Source organism: Paroedura picta, chromosome 1, assembly GCF_049243985.1.
Source record: "Paroedura picta isolate Pp20150507F chromosome 1, Ppicta_v3.0, whole genome shotgun sequence".
NCBI classification, from domain to species: domain Eukaryota; kingdom Metazoa; phylum Chordata; class Lepidosauria; order Squamata; family Gekkonidae; genus Paroedura; species Paroedura picta.
In genome coordinates this window covers 36,618,210-36,643,512 of record NC_135369.1, presented here as the reverse complement: position 1 = coordinate 36,643,512, position 25,303 = coordinate 36,618,210, and the positions used below count along the sequence as shown (strand labels likewise).

General features: G+C 42.9%; 1 protein-coding gene and 1 long non-coding RNA gene across 6 annotated transcripts in view; one reads left to right on the top strand and one right to left on the bottom strand.

The window, feature by feature from the left end:
* The window catches only part of LOC143835654 (uncharacterized), a 76,995-nt gene that overhangs the window by 9,765 nt on the left and 41,927 nt on the right, over window positions 1–25,303 (top strand). The window contains exons 2-3 of one of the 4 annotated variants that reach the window (XR_013230302.1): window positions 18,971–19,129; window positions 20,778–20,904. This is a non-coding gene — a long non-coding RNA (uncharacterized LOC143835654). Of the gene's footprint in view, window positions 1–18,970; window positions 19,262–20,777; window positions 20,905–25,303 lie in introns of all 4 variants that reach the window. The other 3 variants (XR_013230301.1, XR_013230300.1, XR_013230303.1) reach the window with 3 other exon arrangements.
* EFEMP1 (EGF-like fibulin extracellular matrix protein 1) overlaps window positions 20,894–25,303 on the bottom strand; it is a 75,635-nt gene continuing 71,225 nt past the window's right edge. For both annotated transcript variants that reach the window (XM_077333505.1, XM_077333515.1), the window contains exon 12: window positions 20,894–23,744. In XM_077333505.1, coding sequence (XP_077189620.1) covers window positions 23,586–23,744 — 159 coding nt within the window. In that variant the 3' untranslated portion in view covers window positions 20,894–23,585. The remainder of the gene's footprint in view (window positions 23,745–25,303) is intronic.

The window sequence follows — 25,303 nt, the reverse complement described above, 5'->3', positions numbered from 1 at the left end:
GCCTTTTCAAAGACTGCTTTCCCTTAGAACTTCCTGGCTCACTGTTCTGGCCTTGCTTCTTTCCAATCATCTACTGCTGGAGAAGGTTGTTTTTGTTGCATCTTTCCAGGTGTGATTGGAGCATTCAGTTGCATCCCAAGCAGAGGCTGAGCAGAATCATCTGCCCGGTGGGGAGGTCGCATCTCTTCATGAATCACTACTCTGGCCTTGCCTGTTTCCATCAGGAGGCATGGCTACCTGGTTTTGTTCTTCAAAATCTTAGATGGTTTAAGAGCAGGATAATAGGCACACTAGCCTGCTACGATGCTAGACTGCTTGCTCTGTTGCTCCGTATGCTAAAGTTGCCAGCTCCCCTGTGCTTGCTGGTGAGGGATTAGGGAGTAAAGTTGCTAGTTCAGGCTGGGAAACTCTTGGAGATTTGGAGATGGTGCCCGGGGAGGGCAGGGACCCCTGTGGGGTACAGTGCCATAATGTTCACCTTTATCTCTGTAGTATGGAGAGGAGCTCTAATTCTGGGGGATCCCACCTGGAGGATGACATTTCTGCTGGGTGCCCACATTAAGAAAGCTTTTTTCAGCCACAGCTCTTAGTCTGTTTTGAATTTCAGCATTAAGCACCAGAACCTCTAATGTCTGATGTCCTGAGTATAGTAACTTATGCATCTGCAGTGCTGACATTTTGAAAAGGAACCCTGAGCTGTAGATTATTTTCTAAAATGTTGCTTAATGAAGGCAATTCAAAGAATGAGCAACATATATCTTATGACCATGGAAGTTGCTGTATAAGTGCTTTTACCATATGCACGCATGACATCATGTGAATGTACAAAAGGCACCTCTCTGTAAGCTGATGGAAAAATCAGAAAGTCATTTTATATCATAATTTCTAAAGGCCGGGTGGTCCTTTGGAGGCTGAAAATTTGTCACTATCAGGAGCATTTGAGAGAGGCTTAACAGTCTGTAAATCTGAACTATCTGAAAAAAATCTTTTTGGTGTGCATGTGTTTTCCCCCTGCCTTGTTGTGGGGACATAATTGGGCTACTTGAGACAGCAACATTAAGCAGGCCTGAAAAACTGCCCAATTTTGGTTTTAGATTGAGCTTCACAGTATTTCCTTACTAAACTCAAATGTTTTTTTTCTAAATCCAAAAAGAAATAAAATAAATTTGAATTTGCAAGGGGAAAGGCAGAGAAGACAGCCACCATTTTTAAGTGCTTCCTTCTCCAGCTAAAAGGCAGCTAAAAGTATTTCTAACGCCTGTTTGGAGACATTTGTCACTGCTATTAACAAACGCTAGAGTCATCACATTAAGAGGCAGTCAGTCTCTGAATCCCAGAGCTAAGAGGCAACATCTGGGGAAGGCCTCAGCCTCTATGTTCTGTTGTTGGTTGTCCAAAGAAACTGCTTGATCGCTGTGGGAGACAGTGGACTAGATGGATCCAGCAGGGCTCTTCTTATGTTCTGAAAAAAAGCCAGCATGGTGTAGTGGCTAAGAATGGCGGTCTCTAATCTGGAGAGCCAGGTTTGATTCCCTGCTCCTCCACATGCATCCAGCTGGCTCTCATCATTATGCCTTTTCAAGAGGGGGGAAGGTGTGCTAAACAGGACATTGGCCTGCAAAATGGGATCAGCAGGAAGGTTCAAAAATGACATGTATGCATTTCTGAGTAAGCTGAGGCTATGGTGATGAATGACAATGCAACTCAGTCCAAAGCTAGGTTGCAGATAGGTTGCAAGAAACCCTGGGATTTCTTGGGGGCCCTGGAAGGGTTTCCTGAAAGGGTGAGAGTTAATTAATTTTAATATATTTTTAAATTTTGTTAAAAATTAACCAGGTGATATGACCATATATGGTCATGTCAACCTGCCCTCCTTCCCAAAATGGCCAATGATGGGTCTGGACGGAGTGGGAAGGGGAGTGGCCCGGGTGGGCGTGTACACAGCTATGCTTCCTAACTATGTTCTGCACAATTGCACCACTCCTGGGGTTTCAAGGTTTCAGGAGCTTCTCATTGGTAAAAAAGTTGAGAAACGCTGCTGCATACTATGGAACTATAAAGAGAAAGAAACCAATGGTGCAAAAGGAAAAGGCTCTTTAATAGTTGAATAACCCCTCCATTATCCCTGAGAAAGCTGAATGCGAAAGGCATAGGGGTTATTCAGCTGTCCATTTGCACCATAGGTTTCTGACTCTTTGTTTTGCCCTGGTGTCCCACGTTTCTTTTCATAGTATAAAACTAGCCATTTGCTAAATTAAATGTCAATTTTAGATTAGGTAACCTTGGGACTAAAATCTTTTTCGGTGTGCTGAATTTTGATACGGAAATTCTCTGAACTATCTTGTCCTCTTTTGTAATCAGAACTGTTACTAATCATATAATCTTTAAATACCAAACAATTGCAAAATCAGTTTCAGATGGGAGATTTTGCTTTTCTTCTGAAAGGCATTTCTTATTTAACTCTGTCAACAGTTGAGTCAGTTTCAACACTGTGGGTACAATCTAGCAAAATGTGAGTAATTTCCTGTTAATTTTAATGGAAGAGTTCAGCATGTGCTAAACATTTCCGCCTTTCAAGTCATGGGGATTTCAGTGTGCTTCACTTTAGTGGGATTAAATCCCCACTTTTCCTTGCTTGGTTCATTACTATTATATTGCTCTGTAAAAGATACCTGTTCAGCATGAACATTAGGCACATGGGTAGTCCTGGGTATTCCAGCAGAAAACCTTTCCATGTGAGACAGCATAGGGTTTTGCTGACCATGCAGGGAAAGCGGATATTAAGATATCCATTAAAACCAGGGCTAGGCTATTTTATTGACTTTTACCAGGACTCTGAAAAGGCAGGCTAGAAATATATTCTAAATAAATGAATGTTGTTTATTGGTATTGACATTTATTTAGTATGCTTTATCCTATCTTTCCTCAAAGGAACTCAGGGTGGCATATGGGGTTCTTTCCCCACCATTCCCCCCCCCCCCAGAACAACCCTGTAATGTAGGCCAGGCTGAGACAGTGATTGGACCAAAGTCACCCAATGAACTTTGTGTAAGAGTTGGTTTTTTAAGATGGATTTCCCATGTCCTAGGGCTAGACAGTTAGTGGATTACAGTGACTAAACGAGATATGACAGGGGGTATCCATATATATAAGAGCCTCTTGTGGCGCAGAGTGGTAAGGCAGCAGACATGCAGTCTGAAAGCTCTGCCCATGAGGCTGGGAGTTTGATCCCAGCAGCCAGCTCAAGGTTGACTCAGCCTTCCATCCTTCCGAGGTCGGTAAAATGAGTACCCAGCTTGCTGGGGGGTAAACAGTAATGACTGGGGAAGGCACTGGCAAACCACCCCGTATTGAGTCTGCCATGAAAACGCTGGAGGACGTCACCCCAAGGATCAGGCATGACTCGGTGCTTGCACAGGGGATACCTTTACCCTTTATCCATATATATATTTATTCACATGACAGGGAGTATCCCTATGTGTATTTACTCACAGGATAACTTAAGTGGAATATGTTTATCTTTGAAAATGGAGCGCACAGGTGAGGGGAGTGAAATCTTGCTTCTCCTCCTCTTTCCATGATCTATAATCTGAAGCATTTTTCTCCTGTCTTGATTCTGTTGGCTGGAAGTGGAGATGACTGTGAGGAAAGGTTTTTGAGATTATGGACAGTAAGGGAGAGGGCAGAAGTTAGCTCTCCTCACTTCCAAAAACAATTTTTTTAAAAAGGAAGAATAGCCTCCTCACATCCACTTTACATGTGAACAGACAGACATGTAACTAAATGAATCCGCCTACTACATCTAATATTGCTGTTTTATCAGAATACTGTGTGGAGTTACCTGAGTGAAAGCCCCCATGAGACTTGATTTTGTACTGAATTAGGCTGCCTGGTGGGTGAAAAAACTGGGTGATAAAATACCTTAACAGCCAGGAAGAAGGGATCTTTTGCATTGAGTCCATCAGAGCAGGAAGATCTCACCTGAAGTCAGGGGACAGGCAGCTACCGACCATGTGCCGGCCTGGATAGCAGAAATAAGGTTTAAGGTAATGGAGAGCCAGAAAAGATTTGCAATTTCTTCAATTAGAGGATACTGTCGCCTTGCCTATTTAACTTGTATGTGGAGCACATCATGAGAAAGGCGGGGTTAGATGAGTCACAAATTGGGATTAAGATTGCAGGGAGAAATATCAACAACCTCAGATATGCAGATGATACCACTCTAATGGCAGAGAGGGAAGAGGAACTAAAGAGCCTCCTGATGCTGATGAAGGAGGAGAGTGCAAAAGCTGGCTTGAAACTCAACATCAAGAAAATGAAGATAATGGCATCCAGCCCTCTCAATTCCTAGCAAATAGATGGGGAAGAAATGGAGGTAGTGACAGATTTTATTTTCCTGGGCTCGAAGATCACTGCAGATGGGGACTGCAGCAAAGAAATTAAAAGACGCTTGCTCCTGGGGAGGAAACCTATGGCATATCTAGACAGCATCCTAAAAAGCAAAGACATCGCCCTGCCAACAAAAGTGCATCTAGTCAAGGCTATGGTCTTCCCAGTTGCAATGTATGGCTGTGAAAGTTGGACCATAAGGAAGGCTGAGCGTCAAAGAATTGAGGCTTTTGAACTCTGGTGCTGGAGAAGACTCTTGCGAGTCCCTTGGACTGCAAGGCGAACAAACCAGTCAGTCCTAGAGGAGATCAGCCTGGTCTGCTCCTTGGAAGGCCAGATCCTGAAGATGAAACTCAAATACTTTGGCCACCTCATGAGAAGGATTCCCTGGAGAAGAGCCTAATGCTGGGAGCGATTGAGGGCAAAAGAAGAAGGGGACGACAGAGAATGAGGTGGCTGGATGGAGTCACTGAAGCAGTCGATGCAAACTTAAATGGACTCCGGGGAATGGTAGAGGACAGGAAGGCCTGGAGGATCATTGCCCATGGCATCGCGATGGGTTGGACACGACTTTGCACCTAACAACAACAACAAAGTTAGATGAACCTGTCCTGTATTTTAACATCAAATAGGGCATGTTTAGTGGAGGAACAGACAGAAGATTTGCATTTCTGCCCAATTTCTTTTGCTTCTTTGCTCAGTCTGGTGCAGTACTAACAGTATGCTTCAATTTCTTTTTAAGAAATGCTTTAAACTTTGGATGCTGGTAGTGGTTGTCTGTTCCTCATAGACCCCCATCATCTCAGAATTTTTTTGGGAGAAAGGGGGGGCTAGGAAGGGAGAGAGGCTGCCCATTGGCACATGGCCGGGGTGCATTCAAGGGTAAATTATTGCTGTGGAAGCCAGGTGCTGGGCAGCAGAAATCACAAAGCCTCAGTCCTCAGAAGGGAAGCTGGGAGTTCTGACCTTCTCAGCAGGCATTCCCATATCAAGGTTAGTGGTAGCATCATGAGAGAGAGAGAGAGAGAGAAACTCCATGGAGTGGGTAGGTTGGAATAGGGACTGCAGGCTGAAGCAGGTCTGTTCTGCCGCAGCCTCCACAGAAGATACCTGTTTCTGTGCCTTGAGGCATGTCCCTGGAGATTCATTCATATAAAATCAATATTAGTGAAATGCAGTACCCCAAGCTAAACCCACAAGTAATTAAAGCTGCTTCCAGTCAAACTTCCCCAACATGTCACTACAGGCAGAAAGTATCTTCTGAGTATAGTTCGTCTTGTGATTGTGTTTCTCCTCTTTCTCCCATGCACTTCCCATGTCCTTCTTTATCCCACCAACGAAAGAGTATGATCATATAAAAAATCAAACTTCTGAATATGTACATTATTCTTGAGCCACTGAATTCCTTTCTCCGCACACGTAGAACGAAGCTTGTGGGGCTTCCTTTCCGAAGGCAGCCTTAAATCCATGTCCTTCATCTTTAGAATGTCAGCAGTGCTGCAGCCCTTGTTCCTCTCTGTGTAGGCCTTTGCTGTGGTTGTTCCATGGTGAAGAAAAGGCGCTTTGCACCTTTTATTGTTGTTTGAAAACTTTGAAAGGTATAAATGGGGCTGTCTGGGCTCAGCGGTAGAGTGTTTGCTTTGTATGTAAAAGGTCCCAGGGCCAGTTCTCGGTATCCCCAGTTATAAGGATCCGGTAGTAGGTGATGTGAAAACCCCAGACAGAGAGCCACTGCTGGTCAGAAGAGATGTACTGATCTTAATAGACCAATGGCTTGACTGGGTCAATTTCCCTCACAGATTATTTGTCTCAGGGTTCAAAACTGATGGGAAGCAAGTTTGTTCCCTTTTCTTTCCAACAGCATCCCATGGCCTTTCTCCAATCTTTCCAAAACCTGCTTTTCTGCAAAATTTTGGGAAAGCTTGCAGTTAACCCTGCATGGCTGCTGTGTGAAAGGAAAAAATCTTCTAGAAGCCATCTCCAACAGTTGTAAGACATCTACGCTCAGAGATATTCTTTTCTTCATTCAGGGTTCATCTGGCTCAAACTAAACTCCTCCAAAATTAGCATGGCAGACCATGCAGATCTGATCCCCAAGCAAGCAATGAAAGGGGCACCACCACATCCATTTAACTTAATGGCAAGTTTGCCACTGTCCTTTAATGAGATGTGGACAGCATCACTATTGTTGGGATTGGATTCCAATTCCATTGCTAGCAACAATTGCAGAAGTGATGCACAGAGATCCCATGCAAAGGTTGTTGTTGTTGTTATGTGTGAAGTCGTGTCCGACCCATCGCGACCCCATGGACAATGAACCTCCAGGCCTTCCTGTCCTCTACCATTCCCCGGAGTCCATTTAAGTTCGCACCGACTGCTTCAGTGACTCCATCCAGCCACCTCATTCTCTGTCGTCCCCTTCTTCTTTTGCCCTCAATCACTCCCAGCATTAGGCTCTTCTCCAGGGAGTCCTTCCTTCTCATGAGGTGGCCAAAATATTTGAGTTTCATCTTCAGGATCTGGCCTTCTAAGGAGCAGTCAGGGCTGATCTCCTCTAGGACTGACTGGTTTGTTCGCCTTGCAGTCCAAGGGACTCGCAAGAGTCTTCTCCAGCACCAGAGTTCAAAAGCCTCAATTCTTTGACGCTCGGCCTTCCTTATGGTCCAACTTTCGCAGCCATACATTGCAACTGGGAAGACCATAGCCTTGACTAAACGCACTTTTGTTGGCAGGGTGATGTCTCTGCTTTTTAGGATGCTGTCTAGATTTGCCATAGCTTTCCTCCCCAGGAGCAAGCGTCTTTTAATTTCTTTGCTGCAGTCCCCATCTGCAGTGATCTTGGAGCCCAGGAAAATAAAATCTGTCACTATCTCCATTTCTTCCCCTTCTATTTGCCAGGAATTGAGAGGGCCGGATGCCATGATCTTTGTTTTCTTGATGTTGAGTTTCAAGCCAACTTTTGCACTCTCCTCCTTCACCCGCATCAACAGGCTCTTTAGTTCCTCTTCACTTTCTGCCATTAGAGTGGTATCATCTGCATATCTGAGGTTGTTGATATTTCTCCCTGCAATCTTGATCCCAATTTGTGACTCCTCTAATCCCGCATTTCTCATGATGTGCTCTGCATACAAATGCAAAGGTAGAATCATAGAATAATAGAGTTGGAAGGGGTCTCATGGGTCATCTAGTCTTACCCCCTGCACTATGCAGGACACTCACATCCCTATTGCTCATCCACTGTAAACTGCCACCTCCTTAAGCCTTCACCGAATCAGCCTCTCTGTCAGATGGCTATCTAGCCTCTGTTTAAAAATTTCCAAAGATGGAGAACTCACCACCTCCCGAGGAAGCCTGTTCCACTGAGAAACTGCTCTAACTGTCAGGAACTTCTTCTGGATGGTTAGACGGAATTTCTTTTGAATTAATTTCTTCCCATTTAGAATCACAGAATCATACAGTTGGAAGGGGCCATACAGGCCATCTAGTCCAACCCCCTGCTCAACGCAGGATCAGCCCAAAGCATCCTAAAGCATCCAAGAAAAGGGTGTATCCAACCTTTGCTTGAAGACTGCCAGTGAGGGGGAGCTCACCACCTCCTTAGGCAGCCTATTCCACTGCTGAACTACTCTGACTGTGAAAAACGTTTTCCTGATATCTAGCCTAAATCGTTGTACTTGAAGTTTAAACCCATCACTGCGTGTCCTCTCCTCTGCAGCCAACAGAAACAGCATCCTGCCCTCCTCCAAGTGACAACCTTTCAAATACTTAAAGAGGGCTATCATGTCCCCTCTCAACCTCCTTTTCTCCAGGCTGAACATTCCCAAGTCCCTCAACCTATCTTCATAGGGCTTGGTCCCTTGGCCCTAGATCATCCTCGTCGCTCTCCTCTGTACCCTTTCAATTTTATCTACGTCCTTCTTGAAGTGAGGCCTCCAGAACTGCACACAGTACTCCAGGTGTGGTCTGACCTGTGCCGTATACAATGGGAATATGACATCTTGTGATTTTGATGTGATGCCCCTGTTGATACAGCCCAAAATGGCATTCACCTTTTTTACCGCTGCATCACACTACCTGCTCATATTTAGCTTACAATCCACAAGTACTCCAAGGTCTCGTTCACACACAGTGGTACCTAGAAGTGTATCCCCCATCCAGTAGGCATGCTTTTCATTTTTCTGACCCAGATGCAGAACTTTAGACTTATCTTTATTAAATTGCATCTTCTTCTAATTCGCCCATTTTTCCATTGTGTTCAGATCTCATTGAACTCTGTCTCTATCTTCTGGAGTATTTGCCAGTCCTCCCAATTTGGTGTCATCTGAAAACTTGATGAGTAGTCCCTCCACCCTCTCATCAAGATAATTAATAAATATTTTAAAAAGTACCGGGCCGAGCACCGAGCCCTGAGGGTACCCCCCTATTCACCTCCCTCCAGTCTGATGAAACACCATTGACAGCAACTCTTTGAGTGCGGTTCTCTAACCAATTCCCTATCCACTTAACTATCTGAAAATCCATATTGCAGTCCTTCAATTTATCCATCAGAACATCGTGGGGAACCTTATCAAAAGCTTTACTAAAATCCAAGTAAACAACATCAAGCGAACTTCCACGATCCCGCAAACGTGTTACTTACTCAAAAAAGGAAACCAGGTTGGTCTGTCCCTCTGGGGCAAGAGAGAACAATTCTGCTCCATCCTCCATACTTGAAGATGGTTATCAGATCCCCTCTCAGTTGTTCCCTCTCTAGGCTAAACAGACCAAGCTCCCCCAATATTTCTTCATACGTCTTGGTCTCCAAACCCTTCACCATCTTTGTTGCCCTCCTCTGGACATATTCCAGTTTGTCAACATCCCTCTTCAACTGGGGTGTCCAAAACTGAATACAGTACTCCACGTGAGGCCAAACCAGAGCAGAGTAAAGTGGTACCATCACGTCCCGTGATCTGGACACGACACTCTGTTTGATACAGCCCCAAATCCCATTTGCCTTTTTAGCCACTGAGTCACACTGCTGACTCATGTTCAATGTATGGTCTACTAAGACTCCTAGATCCTTTTCACACATGCTACTGCCAAGACAAGTCTGCCCCATCTTATATTGGTGTATTTGGTTTTCCTACCTAAATGCAGAACTTTACATTTGTCCCTATTGAACTTCATTTTATTGTGTTTAGCCCACTTCTTGAGCCTATCAAGATCATCCTGTAATCTGATTCTGTCTTCGGTTGTGTTTGCTACCCCTCCCAGTTTAGTATCATCTGCAAATTTAATAAGTATCCCCTCTAATCCCTCATCCAAATCATGTATAAGTATGTTGAGCAACACAGCCCCAGGACAGATCCTTGGGGTACTCCACTTGTCACTCTTTTCCAAGAAGATGCTGAACCATTAACAAGTACCTTCTGGGTACGATTTGTCAACCAGTTATTGATCCAGCTGACAGAATTAAGATCCATACCGCATTTTACCAACTTGTGAACAAGAATATCATGTGGAACCTTATCAAAAGCTTTACTGAAATCCAGCTAAACTATGTCCACAGCATTCCCCTGATCCAGGTAGGGCTGGCCCAAGTTTTTTATCTGGCTTGCACCAAGCCCCTTGCCTACAGCTAATCTGACACTGAACAGCACCACTTTAGCCCTTGGAAGGATCTAGAATGCTCTGGGATGCTATTTTCTCATTTTTCTGTTTAATGTATCTTCTTTGCAACTGTGTCTGGGCTCATGCCAGAGGGTGGCAAGGAGGACACATTAACCATTTCTAGAAGTACCTCAAATATACCAGGCCCTGGTGTAGAAATGAAATCAGGCTGGCAACTTTCAAAAACACCATCACACCAAATGAGAGAAGAAGTAAGATTATATACCTCAGTTTTTACTACACGAAGGAATATCAAAAGCGGCTTACAATCGCCTTCCATTCCTCTTCTCACAACAGGGACTCTGTGAGGTAGGTTGGGCTGAGAAAGTTCTAAGAGAACTGGTGTGATTGGCCAAGGTCACCCAGCTTGCTGCATGTGAAGGAGGAGTGGGGATTCAAACCTGGTTCTTCAGATTAGAGTCTAGCACTCTTAATCATTACACCACACTGACTTGGGGGGGGGGGGCTTGGAGAGGAAAGATCAAAAGACTTTCACCCCTATATTCCGAGCCTCTCAGAATGATGGAATTGCCTTTCAGCCAACAAGCTGCTAAAATGCCTCTGTGCCCCTCCTCTTTCCAAGGTGCAGGGAGTGGTTCTACACTGGCATTAGCTTAGCTGGCTCCTGTGGAATTCGGGCAGACAAAATACTTTCCTGGTTTGCCCCTGCCGTCAAACTGGCCCTGCATAAACCTTGCTGTATTTTGGGCCAAAGGAAAGTGCTAGGACCTTTGTGGGTGGCATTATAAAATAACTCTAGTCCTGGTATACTCTTCCCCTTCTGTGATGCACTTTCTTGAATTCCATGAAATGTTAGTGCTTGATTAAAGAATCCAAAAGTATAATTTATGGCTTCCCCCTTTTTAAAGCTTACCAGGGCAAAGTCAGAACTCTTCCTTTCTCATTAAGGTTTCAAGTTACTGTTTTTTCATCCTCACAACTTTGCTTTTCAGTATATAAAACATCCTGCACCTCCCAGTGAGGACTTAGCATGTTGCTTCATGTTTTCCTACTCATTCTCTCCCTTTGCCAGGTTTTTAATATACTTTAAAAAAGATCTCAGGAGACAAAATAGCCTCATTAAACATCAGGATTAAAAAGATAAGGGCCCTGGGACACAAAAAAAATAGCGTGGGGTTTGGAAGGAGGCGATTGCTTGGCTGTTGTTTATAGAAACCATTTGGAAGTTATCTTGAAGAATAACTAGTGGGTGCTGAAAGTGGGTGGATTTAAAACAAAACAATAAACACCCCCCTCCTCAATTACCTTGGCCCAGGAAGCCATACCCTGGCGAGCCTGAACTCTGCACAAACTAGTCCTGGCTTTGTGACAAGTTAGATGATTTGGGGGCCACTTGAAACGTTTAATTAGAACATATAGGCCTAAATTGTTGATGTTTGCCCATGGGGTATCTGTGGGCTGCTGACTGTGAGGCCACACTACAAGCCAGCATGCCCTTCTGAGGTCCAGCATGGAATTTTTATTCTGATTGACAATTTTGGGGTAGGACATTTCCAGTGCAGGACTGAATTCTTCTCTCTCTGTGTGTTTGGGATCGTTATTTTCAATGGGGGAAGTATACAAGGGTCAAGGCAGCTGTTTATAAAGGTCATGTCAGCAATTTCCTCTCTCTAATCTAAAGACCTCGTAAGTTTCAAGTAGATTTAACAAAGGGGTTTGATCTTACGGATCCCCAAATTGGGTGCCTTTTGGCGCAGTTGCATTTCTCTCTACTGATTCCTATGGACGCGGGTGGGAAATGGTGAAATGCAGGACCCAAGGTATAACATTTCTTGCAACAGGGAAAAACCACTTTTTCTTTCTTTCTTAGAGAAACCAGGGAGCAATTTAACACCAAAAGCACCTAGGCATATTTACTCAAAAGCTTGTGCAATATTTTGTGCCAATTTGGTTGGCTCTAATAAAAGGCATTAAGTGGAATTGTGCTTTGTTTTGGATTTAGAAGTACTGATGTCATGGGGGGGGGGAATGCTCCCGAATCTAGTCATCATGCAAACTGGAAGCTCTAATTAGTTCCCTGGGAATTTTAATTCTGTGTAGCTAACAGTGCCATCCTAAGCAGAGTTATGCCCTTCTAAGTCCATTGAAGTCAATGGACTTAGAAGGTATATGCCCTCAGACACCAGAGCCAAACGTCCCATTTTATTCTTAAACTTCAACGTTTTGTTAGGATACTTTTTCTCCTTTCTTAGAAGTCATAAAAATGTAGCAACAAGTTATAAAATTTACCAGCAACAAAATAAAGATGTCACAATCCAGTAATATGAAGAAAAATTATAACCAGAAAAACAGGAAGCCTAATTAATAAAAGGAACAAAATCTGTATTTTTCAGAAGTGAAGTCTGACTGGAGATCTGTTGGTGGTGCCAAGAGATAGATTTGCCTGGTTTTGATGGTGCCTTGTTCTTTGGCAGAGTGATGGTTGGTGGACATGCAGTTCAGGATTTTTCAGCTTTGGTGTTGAGCCTTTGCTACTGTAAAGCCCAAGAAGCCTCTATGATTCCTTGTCTCATGACCTTGCAGATCATTTTGAAGACCTTTAAGTTTCTGAAGTCTGTTTGTTAGATTGTTTGACACTTTATTTACTGCCTGCTTATTTGGCTATTTTACTGTTGGTTATAGTGCTGGTGTCTGTTCTTAATAGTTCTTCCCAATTCCCTTGGTTTAGATTTTTATATTTGTCACTTAAAAAAATTATAATCTACCTTGAGAGCATCATGGCATATAAATATATAAGTAAATAAAATAAAGCATACATTTGACCACTATCAAAACATTAAACAGGAGGTCCTTATTTGTGTACAGATGAGAGTCAGACACAGTAAGGGATAGTAAGATAAGTTTGGGATCTTTTTCAAATGGACAGAAGAGGATATAGCCACAGTATTTATTTATAAACATAAAACATAGGAAGGAGGGGTCATTGAGGGAATGCCAAACAAAACTAAAAAATCTTCACCTACTGATGGAAGACAGCAAAAGAGGGGGACAGATGAATCTCCTTGGGGAGAGAGTTGCAGATCTTTGGTGACATGACCAAGAAGTTCCTCTCAGAAGGCAGGGGCACTCAAAGTAGGGCCTCTGAACCTGACCATAGTAGTTGGACAGGTTCTCAAGGGATTAGGTGGTTCTTCTCATATGTCAGTCCCAAACCACGTAGGGCTTTGAAGGTCAAGATCAGGGCTGTGAATTGTGCCTAGGAACCAACTGGAAGCCAGTATAGGTGAAACAAGACTGGAGTGATATGATCCCTACAACCCACTCTGGTCAACAACCTGGCTGCAGCAATTTGTACCAACTGCAGTTTCCAAATGCTTTTCAAGGCCAACCCCAAGTAGAGGGCATTGCAGTAATATAATCTAGACATAACTAGGGCATGCACCACAGCAGCCAGATCTTTTCTGTCCAGGAAAGGCCACAGCTGGCTAGCCTGTTGAAGCTGGCCAAAAGCATATGGCTGCCTCAGCTGCTGCCTGCTTATCCAGCAGTAGGCCTGGGTCTACAAGCACCTGCAGACTACAGACCTGTTTCTTCAAAGGGAGACTGACTCCATCCAGAATGGGTAACAGCCTAAATCCCCAGTCAGACTTTTGCCCAACCAGTAGCACTTCCATTTAGTCAGGATTAAGCCTGCATCCATGCCAAAACTGCTTCCAGGCCCTTGGAAGCCCAAGATAGAGACGAGTGTCATTCACATACTGGTGACACCTCAGCCCAGATCTTTGAATAACCTCACTTAGCAGTTTGATGTAGATGTTAAAGAGCATAAGGGGACAAGATGGAATTGTATTAATTAATTAATTATTGTATTTCTATTATTCTGTTCTTCCCTGTGGGTTCAGGGTGATTTATATATAATTAAAAACATACAATACTATAAATATGCCAGTTAAAATCTAAGTTGTTATAGGTTTTTAAATCCAGAATTAAAACTAAGACTAATTGACTGAGGGGAAGAGGGGAAGAGAAGGGGTGCCAGATAATAATTAATTAGATGTAATTAGGTGATTAGGGAGAGAGGTCAGTTGAATTAGATTAAGGTGACCAGATTTTAACATTGGTAAAGCGGGACACCATTGACCGGGGGGGGGGGGTTCTTGATTAAAAATTTGGTCGATATGGAGCAACAAAAAGTTTCATAGAACACATAGAATGCAAAAATAGTATTGTAATATATATATATATATTAATTACAAAATAAGTACAATTTGCCAGGTGCCCCCAGGTGCCCTCCAAAAGTGGGACAATCTGGTCACCTTAAATGTTAATTTATGGGGCCTCAACCAGAAGCCCAGCGGAATAGCCCTGGTCTTATGAACCCTGCAGAATTGTTTTCATAGGCCGAAGGGCAAGGGGCTGAACAGTAATCCCCCAGCACCAAACTACCCTCTAGGTAGGACCAGAATCACCACAGAATGGTGCTTCCTAACCCCAGTCCAGATAGGTAGTCCAGGTGGTACAAGTAATCTACCAATGTGAACAGGGCTGTTTGTCCTATAACAGGGCTGACACCAAATTAGAAGGAATCTAAACAATGTGCCTCATCCAGGAAGACTTGGAGTTGTCCAGTACCGCCTGTTCAATCATCTTGTTCAAGAATAGAACACTTGAGTGTGGTTGATAATTGCTGAAATCTCCTGGGTAAAGGGTAGGCTTCTTGAGGAATGGATGTACCGCAGCCTTTCACAACTAAGATGACATTCCCATCTTTTGAGGAACCATTAACTATTTCTCAAACCCAGTCATCCAGCCCTCCACCCAGAAGATTTAAGTAATCAGGAAGTGCAGGGGTCATACAAGCAGATGGTAGGCCTCAAACTTGCAAGAAACCTGTCCATATTCTCAGACTGAATAAACTGAAGAGTCCTAAACAATTGGACGATTCAGCATTCTGAGTCTATCCCATCCTGTCACTGCTAATGTAGAGTCAAAGTATGAACAGATACAAGAAATTTTATCTGCAAAGTACTGAGCAAAACAGTCACAGAGGGCCACTGTCACCCTCCTGCTCCTTCTGCAGGCCAGATCCCAACAGGCCACTGGCCACCCAGAATAGCTCTGCTGGCCTATACTATGCAGATGCAATGGTGGTGGTAAGGTTCCTTGTTGCCATCAGTGCCATGGAGTATGCTTTGAAATGAGTTTTTACCCTTGTGTTATCGAATTCAGCCTGTGTACAGTCACTCTCTGCTGACTTTTCATTGCTCACAGCCCTTCAAGGGGCTACCTGGACTCTTAACATCTGAGAACGTCTGGGAGTAATTGTGTCAATTGCCTAGGTCATTTTGTCATTCCAGAGCATTAACAGGAACACTAATCATATCAACAGGAAAAACCCCTAGAGCCATCACAGATCTGACTGCGGAGGTAGATCATCTTAATAAATCCCCCACCCCTCTAGTCTTGGTATTCCTGTATGTACAAACAAGTAGTTATCTGTCTATTACAATGGAACCATCACCAGTTCTTCCACCCTTAGATCATGTTCTTCCTGCTCATAACAAAATACCAGATCAAGAGTGTGACCAGCACAATGTGAGAGGTCCATGTTAGTCATGGAGGCCCTGAAAACCTGAGCTACTCAGCTTGAATGCTGAAGTCCACCAGAACAACCAGCCTTCGGGTCCTCAACAGCACCCTGAGACCTGCTCTACCAGCTCAGGAAATCAGTATTATGATACCCGTTAGAACTTTCTAGTATAAGGAAGTTCTGCTGTGGGTGAAAAAAGGGTGTTAACTGACCAAAGCCTTTCCAGAAGAGCTATAATGGTTATGAACCAAAGGCAACTGTGCAAGAGTCATGGGCCAACTATTTGAAATTATTTTCTTTAACCATCATACAGACTGATGATTTAAAACAGTGGTTTCCAAATTTTTTGGGGTTGCTGACCCTTGGCTCCCATGCCATATCCCTAATGCCCCCAACACACACATATGAAAATACATCTCTTTCCTGATGTTAGATCCACTGCAAATTCAAAACACACTATGCTTCTTTTTTTATTGTTGTGCTGCGGCCATATTTTATTCTGGGAAAAAAAATAAGTTCTTTGTAAAAAGTCATTTGTAAAAGCCATTTTGGTTCTCATTGGGGAAAAAGACAGATGGGAAAAGAGAGAGAGAGAGAGAGAGAGAAGCAAGCAATGGAAAATCCCATGGCCAGGAAGAAGGAGAGGCTTTTCCAGGCTTCCAAAGATGGAGACATTTCCAAATGGTTGCCAACCCTGGGTTAAGAAATTTCTGGAGATTTGGGGCAAAGCCTGGGAAGGACAGATTCTGAGGAGGGGAAGGAGCGCAGCAGGAATATGATTTCATCCCAGTCCACCTTCTGTTCTTTCCTTCAGGAAGCTAAGCAGAATTGGCCTTGGTCAGCACTGGGATGGGAGACTACCAAGGATGTCCAGGGTTGCTACTGCCCAGAGGCAGGCAAAGGCAAGCCACCTTGGAATGTTGCTAGGAAAATACAGCTGCTGCAGGAAGAGTCAGACTGCTGCCTCCATACTGCTCACAAATTTCTCACCACTCCCTGACTGCCCAACATTTCGCACTGCCCCCCTGCTGGCCCAAAATTCCTCACTACCCCCCTGTATCGTTCCACCACCCTTAGGGGGATGTACCACCAACTTTGGGAACCTCTAATTTAGAAGTTGTGTTCCGATATGTTTTACCTATCTTTCAAATTTTTCTCTCTTAGCTTTCAAGTTGCCAAATAGCTAGGGGGGAAAGTCATATCCATTTAGTAGAGATTTAATGTGCAAAAATTTGTAACTGAGGCTTCTCATGCCATGGAGCTAAATAACATCACCCGATAATTAGGGCATATCAAACTGATTAAAGGGGCAGCCAGAGGGCCCAGTTTAAAATTTGGCAAGCCTACTCAACAGGTTTGGTTCCTAAGCTCAAGCACAAGAAGGGATGTCATACGTATACAAGATGAATAAAATCTGGTAAAAATGCAACATTTCTCTCCCATGCTCCCACTGTGGTGAAAAGGAAAAATTGGGGGGGGGGAATCCCTGGGTTCAAAGAGGAGCAAGCTGGTCTGAATGTGCTGACTTAAAAAGATATGGACACTAAAAAAAAACAGGAGATAACAGTAAGAAAGAGATCAAGGTAATTCTACGGAGTACCTTTAAAATAGCCTTTTAAAGATTTGTCATCTCTGTGAAATAAAATATGCTAAAAGAGGAAATGCTAAAGATGCTATTGGTGAGAATCTGAGAACTCATTCCTCTAGCAATCTCAAAACTTTAAGGTAGAGGTTCTCATTGGGTGGTCCTTAGCACTTTTCAGTCTGTCTTTATGGGTAATAAAAACAGAGCATCAAAGTATATGTTTCCTACTGCATTCTTTTTAATTAGTATCCACTGGCAATGCTCATTGGGTCATAGCATGCTAACCATGACTTTAATGGAGCAACCACATAATATCATTCTAAGCTGGGGATAGTTCGAACTCCCATTTTATTAAAAGGCCCCGTTTCTTGGTAATGTATACACAAAATATGTACAAGATAAACAGCCCGTTTAACATCTGCTTTTGGCTAAATATAAAACCAGTTGACTTTTTACCCTCTTTTTCTCTTCAGTAATTTATTCCGCTGACCAGAAGAAATGATTGGTTCTTTTCCCCCAACCCCCCTGGCCAGATGCGGAGTGCTTTAGGTTTGTGTCATGCAGGTGTTCCCCCAGCTGGGAAGTGTGGAAATTTGCCATGCAGCAGAGATGATGGTTTGTGATAGAAATGCGAGGGCGTTAAAAAATAATTCAACCTAAGAGTGGGCTTTCGTCCCTGGGGGGGGGGGGGGCATATGCATAGCATATGATCAGAGAAGCAGCTGTTCTGTATTTTAGTTGAAGAGTTATAAAGTTAGAAACATGGTTGGCCTTTTCAAAACATAAGCAACTGTTTGCTGTCAAGGAAACCGATTTCAACAGTAAACTTCTGTTTTTTAAAGACTTCCAAACATAATAATCCCATTGGGCTCTTTTTCAGGTGGTCTTGAAGAAGTGAATGAACTTGGTTACTATTTCCATGAGAATCTTGTTTACTCAAGAGCTCTATATTTACTGACAGTGTCCATGTTTCTGGGAAGATACTACATTTTACAGTTAGGTCCTATTTTAAGCCTGTAAATTTGAAAATGGGACAATTGAATAGGGACAGATTAAAAGCTATTATGGCTCTGTATTGACCAATATCTAATATTTTTATGTATGCTAGGGCTCTAAAGGCAGTTTGCAACCTAACATAAATTGAGTATTAAAACAAAATGCCAACAATAAACACATAGATAGCCTAAAAATAAGGTGGCTGTTTTCCAATGTCTTAAAAAAAAATGGTCCCTCTTGCCCCATTGTACGCCATGTCCCAACATTCAACCTCCTCTGCTTCCAATCTGCAGTGGGGCAATGTTAACATCCTGCTGTTCCATGCCAAGACACACTGAGTCCGCCATGGCTGTTCACTGGGGTTCCATGGGAAACTTGATGGCATCTCTATCATGAGGAATGATGGGAAGGGATGTGTAAATAAGAAACAGCTTCTTTCCTGTTTAATTTGTACACATTCTCTATATGGTGAGATGTGGTGGAAATGGATACCAGTTTACTCCAGATCTCCCTTGTAATATCTCCCAGAATGGCAGAAGCCATTGCTCCTGGTCAGTTGGAGTAAAGCCAACTGATTTTTTTCCTTTGGACTTTTGGTTAATGATACTGATATCTACATCCAAGGATTGTGCTATCCTATGCGTTTGTTCTGTACAGAGCTTCACATCTTCATTTAGAGAGTTAGGTGTCACATTACCAACTTTTTGGAGAGGGTGAGGGGACTGAAGGGGCTTCTGAGCTGTACTTAGAACCAACCTCTTTGGCTTCCTTAGTGTGATCTGTTTCTGTTGCCTGTTTAGGAGAAGAGCAGTAGCTGATGCAGAAATCTGACGACAGGAAGGATCTGACCGCTACATATCGTGGATCAGTCAGGACTCAGCAAAGTTGAGAGCTTCTCAGAGGAGGAATGGTTCAGCATAGCCAGACCAGAGATGGAAGAAGCTGACAAACAAGAGGAGGTGCAAACAAGCCAAAATTCACAGCTGAATGCTCGTAGAGAGTCACTTCCATCCTCCACCTTTGATCTAGCAGATGAAATCCATCTGCCTGTTTCCAGCCCTCCAGGACCACCTGCACCATTAGAGGTGAAGGTACTGGCTTAGAGCAGAGCTGCAGGCTAAAAGGAGAAGTGTTCACCTTATGGCTAGACATCAGCTACTTGCTAAAAGTGATGATGAATGCTTGCAAGACTGAGTCTGAGCAGATGGTGTTTACCTGTAAAACATACTGGGCGGCATTGGGGGATGTGGACCCAATGTAAGCTATATGCTAAGTCAACACCTCCTGGGTTGACTACTGAAAACCTTGACTTCCTGGACAGGACTACCGTGCTTTCCTGATTTCTGAAATTCTGGACTGAAATGACTTTGCATCTTGTCTCCTCTCTTGGCTTTGAGTATTTGAAAGAATTACAAAGGTTGCTGCAATCTGATACCAGCACTTGACCAGTTTATTACACATGAAGCCATAATACTCTCCTTATTCAGGGAAATAAGTAGGAAACATGTAATATGGGTTATGGCTGCCATAGTACAGGTGAGAGACATGAAAGTTGGGAGCCATGAAACTGGTGCAGATAGATCTACCCGTATTTGCTGGCGTATAAGACGACCCCCCCAACATTTCCACTCAAGATATAGAGTTTGTTACATTACATTACAGTACTATGGGCCACTATGGGTAGTCTTATACGCCAGCAAATACTTTACCTCAAAGTTCCAAATTCCACAGGAAATACTAGTTCCCATTAAACTTCCCCTTCTGAAACTGAGTGTGTTAGAGAAACAGAATGAAATGTAGGCATCTCAGGTAGTATAACAAGTACCTCCTCCATGTCACAAACTGGTTTCGGCTTTTGAATAAAGTGAGAGCAATGGCACTTCAGATCTGACTTGGGTTTCCCCCTCTATGTTTAGTTTTGGCCTTAGCCTTCTTTAATGGTGTTTCTGATGCCCTTCTCAGACCAACATTGTTGGGAACTGAAAATGCTACTGCTGGGGCTTGAATCTCTGAATGAATGGAATAGATGTCAAAGACTGTGGTCTTGAACAGTATTCCGTCACAGCAGAAGATTTTGCTGGAGTACCAGGAGATGAGATAGCATTCTCCCATGATGCAGCCTTGAGCCTGGATGTAAATTGTAAATTATTCATTGGATGGATGATTTTATACCACTCCTCTCAGCAATTGCTGTCTTGGGGCAGTTGGCACACCTTACATGAGACAACTTTATATTCTTCATCCAAACATAACTGATAGCATTTACGTTCATTGGTGTGAATTATTTTGGTGCCCATTTCTTGAAAAGGGTTTTCTGAGGCATCTCAATAGGCATGAATAGGAGAGACGGTGGAAGGATCAGATGAGGAAGGTAAACTCTAAAGCCTGTTCAGCTCTCTCTTTTTGTCCATTCTTTGCCTTTGCCTTTCTCCTTTTCCCTAGTATTCAAAAAAAAACAAACAACTCCCCCCCAAAAAAACCAGGAGAAAATGCCTCAGAAACAGAAATTTAAATGGAAGTAAAAAAAACGTCAAACTGCAGACAAAATGCTAGATGAATCAACTCCAAAGGGAGCAATGAAAGAATCATTTAGGTTTGTTTTTGTAGTTTACAGACAGAATCATAGAATCATAGAGCTCAACGCAGGATCAGCCCAAAACATCCAAGAAAAGTGTGTATCCAACCTTTGCTTGAAGACTGAATAACTTGCTACATGAAACAAGTTCATTAAAAGGTAAGTCTATTTATTTGTTTAAAAATTTGTACATCAGAGAGTTCTATATTATGTCAGACAAGAGTTGAGAAGGTTTTACATATTACAAAAGGATGTCATTTGTTCCAAGTTCTACTGTGAATTTTATGAACACTGTACATTAGAACTGCAAATCTGAGTTATAAAACATACGTAGGATGAATAAGTCAATGCTGTATTGCAGAAAGCTTACAAAATGGAAGCCAGATCTTGGATCCCATATTATGAAAATATTCTAACCTAAGCCAAATGATTTTTTTTTAAAAAACAACTTACATGCAGCTGTTTTTAAAATTGTGGCATCTTAGTATACAAACATATATTATTTTTCCTGTGCTGAGGAACTAGGAAGATTGTTAGCTGAAACAAGCAACTATACTTATACAGAAATGTTTCTCAGAATTATGTTTTCCACTGGGAGCTTCACTCATTGTTGGCAAAGCTTTCTCCTTATGTCCCATTTTTCTCAGAAAAGATAAAATGGTAATGAGTGGTATGTTTAAATAGAAAAGATCTGTCCAGTATCTAGAACTCAGGAAACACCCAGTGCAAACCTTTCTCTCTTTATGATGTTCATTTATTCTAAATAACATTTAAAAAAACAATAAGAAGCAAATAGCTGTCTTGGAAACTGCTTCTTTAAAAACAAAAATAGACCACCATCCTTTCATATAACAACACTTAGTAAGTCCATTAGGATCTTAGAGACCAACAAGACTTTCAGGGTATGAGTTTCCTACAGTCAACGTTCTCAGAAGCTCATATCTCCCAAAATCTTGTTGGTCTCGAGGTACTAGTGGACTTAAATCTAGCTGCTCTCCTGCAGACCAACATGACTACCTCGTGAATAATATGATCATAGAGTTGGAAGGGGCTATAAAGGCCATCTAGTCCCCCTGCTCAATACAAGATTAGCCTAAAGCATCCATGAAATTATGAAATTATTGAAACTATCTTCCTTATAAGGCTGTTAAAAAGAAGTGACACGTGCAAATGTATTATATATGAGCACAATGCCCTTCAGTGAGGTGAGTGGGTGGGGTGGGCAGGTATGTAAAGAGGGCTTACATATTGCATGGATTGCTTGTGGGGAGCACAGCCCTGAGAATGCTCATTCTCATGTGCAGTACTTGGCTCCCAACCCCAATAGTGAATGGTAATGTTTGTATCCATGGGAAGCAGAATGACTTACTCCATATAGGAAAATATTAAGTTGCCATACTGAAGCAGACCAGTCATCCACCTAGCCCAGTATTATGGCAATCCTGATTTCTGAAATCCTCTTAAAATTTAACTAAATCTGGGATTTTTGTGCTTCCAAAGTATTCCACTGAACTATGGGAGCAAGATTTGAGTCCAAAGGCACATTAAAGACCAGCAAGATTTCCATGCTATAAGATTTAGAGAGTCAAAGCTCCTTAATGAAGGGAGCATTAACTCTCAAAAGCTTATATCCCTGAATTTTTGTTGGTCTTTAAGGAGCAACTGGACTCGAATCTTGCTCTTCCATCAAAGACCAACATGGCCACCGACCTGACACTGAGTCATGGGGGTTCTCTTGGAAAGAACAATGGTGTGTGGGCTTAATAAACTTAGAATCAGAGTTGGAAGGGGCCATACAGGCCATCTAGTCCAACCCCCTGCTCAACGCAGGATCAGCCCTAAGCATCCTAAAGCATCCAAGGAAAGTGTGTATCCAACCTTTGCTTGAAGATTGCCAGTGAGGGGGAGCTCACCACCTCCTTAGGCAGGCTATTCCACTGCTGAACTACTCTGACTGTGAAATTTTCACCCCTGATATCTAGCCTATATCGTTGTACTTGTAGTTTAAACCCATTACTGCGTGTCCTTTCCTCTGCAGCCAATGGGAACAGCATCCTGCCCTCCTCCAAATGACAACCTTTCATTTGGTAATGCCCAGAGATATCAGCCATTGAAAATCAGTCTGGCTCCATATAGTGGAAAAACACGAAAGGAGGAAATCTAGAAAGCTGATGAAGCCAATAATAAAGCATATTTAAGTCCCCTTTGGTTTCCCTCTCAGTAGGACTTATTGATGTCCCTCAATCCTCAGGGCATTTCAGCGTACATATGAATGTCTTGTAGGCGTTATACATGTTGGTTCTATGGTGCTGTCTATAATAGGCACATGGACCAGCTTCTTCTATTGAATTAAATGAAGCCACCCTCACAGGCAGGCTCTCATGTTCATTAGAAAGGCACTATTACATTTAAAATGAACCCAACACCCAGACTCTTACAATGGAAGAGCATTCATTTTTAAAAGGGTTTTTAAAAATCACAGCAGCTCTTTTTTGACAGTAATAACCAACCACACTAGGAAAAGGATCACATATTATATTATAAAATCATAAAAGCAAAGGTATTTTGTGATAGGTAGGTGCCTGACATAGGCATCATTATACAAGGAGGAAATGTAATCTTTATACAAAAAAGTGGCAATGCCCAGGTTATATTACGAAACACGTATCCTACTTCTGAACTATACGAGCAAAAGCATGATTACAAGTACTGATTTCCTTAATAAAGTTTTTTCCCCTTAAAAAAACCAAAAAACAAATGTAAAATCTATAAATAAAGTCATAAGTGCTTCATTTAAGAGGATAATTCTTTGGTGTGGGTGAAGGACTTTGTTGCAGTGCCTAAAATGAATATGGTCCTACAATGAGTGTTAACCTAAGGACTGAACTTGACCGATAATTCATATTGTTGACAGTCAGCATCTCCAGGTCAATGATATGTTCTCGTGGTCCTGATAATGGCTTTACCAAGACAAGCATTGCACTCACAGGGCTCGTTTGCTGAAAAACAAAAACACAAATACTTTTCAGCTAGGAATAGGCAATGTTTGTTTTCTGAGCAGTTTTCCAAGTTCAGTAGCACGCCCAGGTTCTTTTATTGCTGATTAGGATCGACATACATTTTGAAGATTTTTGTCAAGTTGCTCACATACTGAAGAGTTCCCTGCATAGAAGCTCCCCACCTGTAGAAAGGGGACAGACTGTAGCACAGCCTTCTCAACATGCTGGTTTTCTTAATGTGGGGAATTCTTAAAGGGGAGAAGGATTCAAGAGGGTAATCTCCCTACAGCATTCTAAACAGTTTCACCTCAGAGTGGGTGCCTTGTCTTTCCTTTTGACCATACTGATCAAATCTAAGAAATAAGTCAGGTTCCCCTTGCCTGTGCCTTCCATTTGTGTAAAAAATAAACATACATCTCTGCTTCTGCTTGGAGAAAGCAGGAAAACTGCTACATAAATGTGTAATTGTTAGAATGCGGGACTAGGATCTTGGATATGAAGATCAGGATCTTCACTCTGCCATGGAAGCTTGCAGGATGATGACCTTGCGTCAGTGACAAATTCCTCTTAACCTATCCCACAGAGCTGTTGTGAGGATAAAATGGAAAAGGAGAAAATATTGCAGAGAAAAGTGGGAGTATAAATAAAGTACCGTATTTGCCGGCGTATAAGACGACTGGGTGTATAAGACGACCTCCCTACATTTCCACTCAAAATATAGAGTTTGTCATCATTGTACGGCCGCAGCGTGACCGCAGCGCCTCTGGCCCACCCATGCATCTCCCTGTGACTGGCACTAGTGTGCAAGTGCTCATGTGTGAGCTCTGCGTAGACAAAGGGCAGGCTGGAGCGCCGCTACTTCCCTCTGAGCAGAACGGGCCGGTCACACCGAAAAGGCTGGCACCCCGTCACACTGCTGATGCTCGCCGCAGCCACGCTGATGACCCGCCGCGACTGCGCTGGTTACCGCACAATACTGGATGGTATGTAGAATGAGGTGGGTGGGCATCAGGAGGCCACTATGGGCACCAAGCAAGCATCGGGAGGCCGCTATGGACAGCTATGTCTATTCCAGCTGAAGTGCACCCGGCGTATAGGACGACCCCACCACTTGGAGGCATGTTTTTCAGGGGGGGGGGGGGAAGTAGTCTTATACGCCAGCAAATACTGTAAATATATATTTTTAAAGATTCAAATACAGCATACATAAAGTTTATGCCCCAGTTTTTACCCTGCCATGTAGATAGATCCCAGGGAATGACATAAGATGCAAACCTGCGGTTGAAACTTACCTTCTCTGGGCCCTCAGATTGCCTAGATTGGGGAGTGCTTCAAAACGTTAGGATTCAGAAGATGCCTCACTATCTGTGCCACTGTGGCAGATTGCTAGATGCAGGAACAGCCAGTCTAATCTCTGAGCTCTACTGTGCCACCTGCTTGGATGGTTAGAAGGTAGTACTGTAGCTACCAGATCAGCAGTTATCAGTGACACAAGGAGCCAATCGGGTAACCCTTAATTCCATACAAGTGCTGACACTGGCCTAGCATTTCAGTCTTAA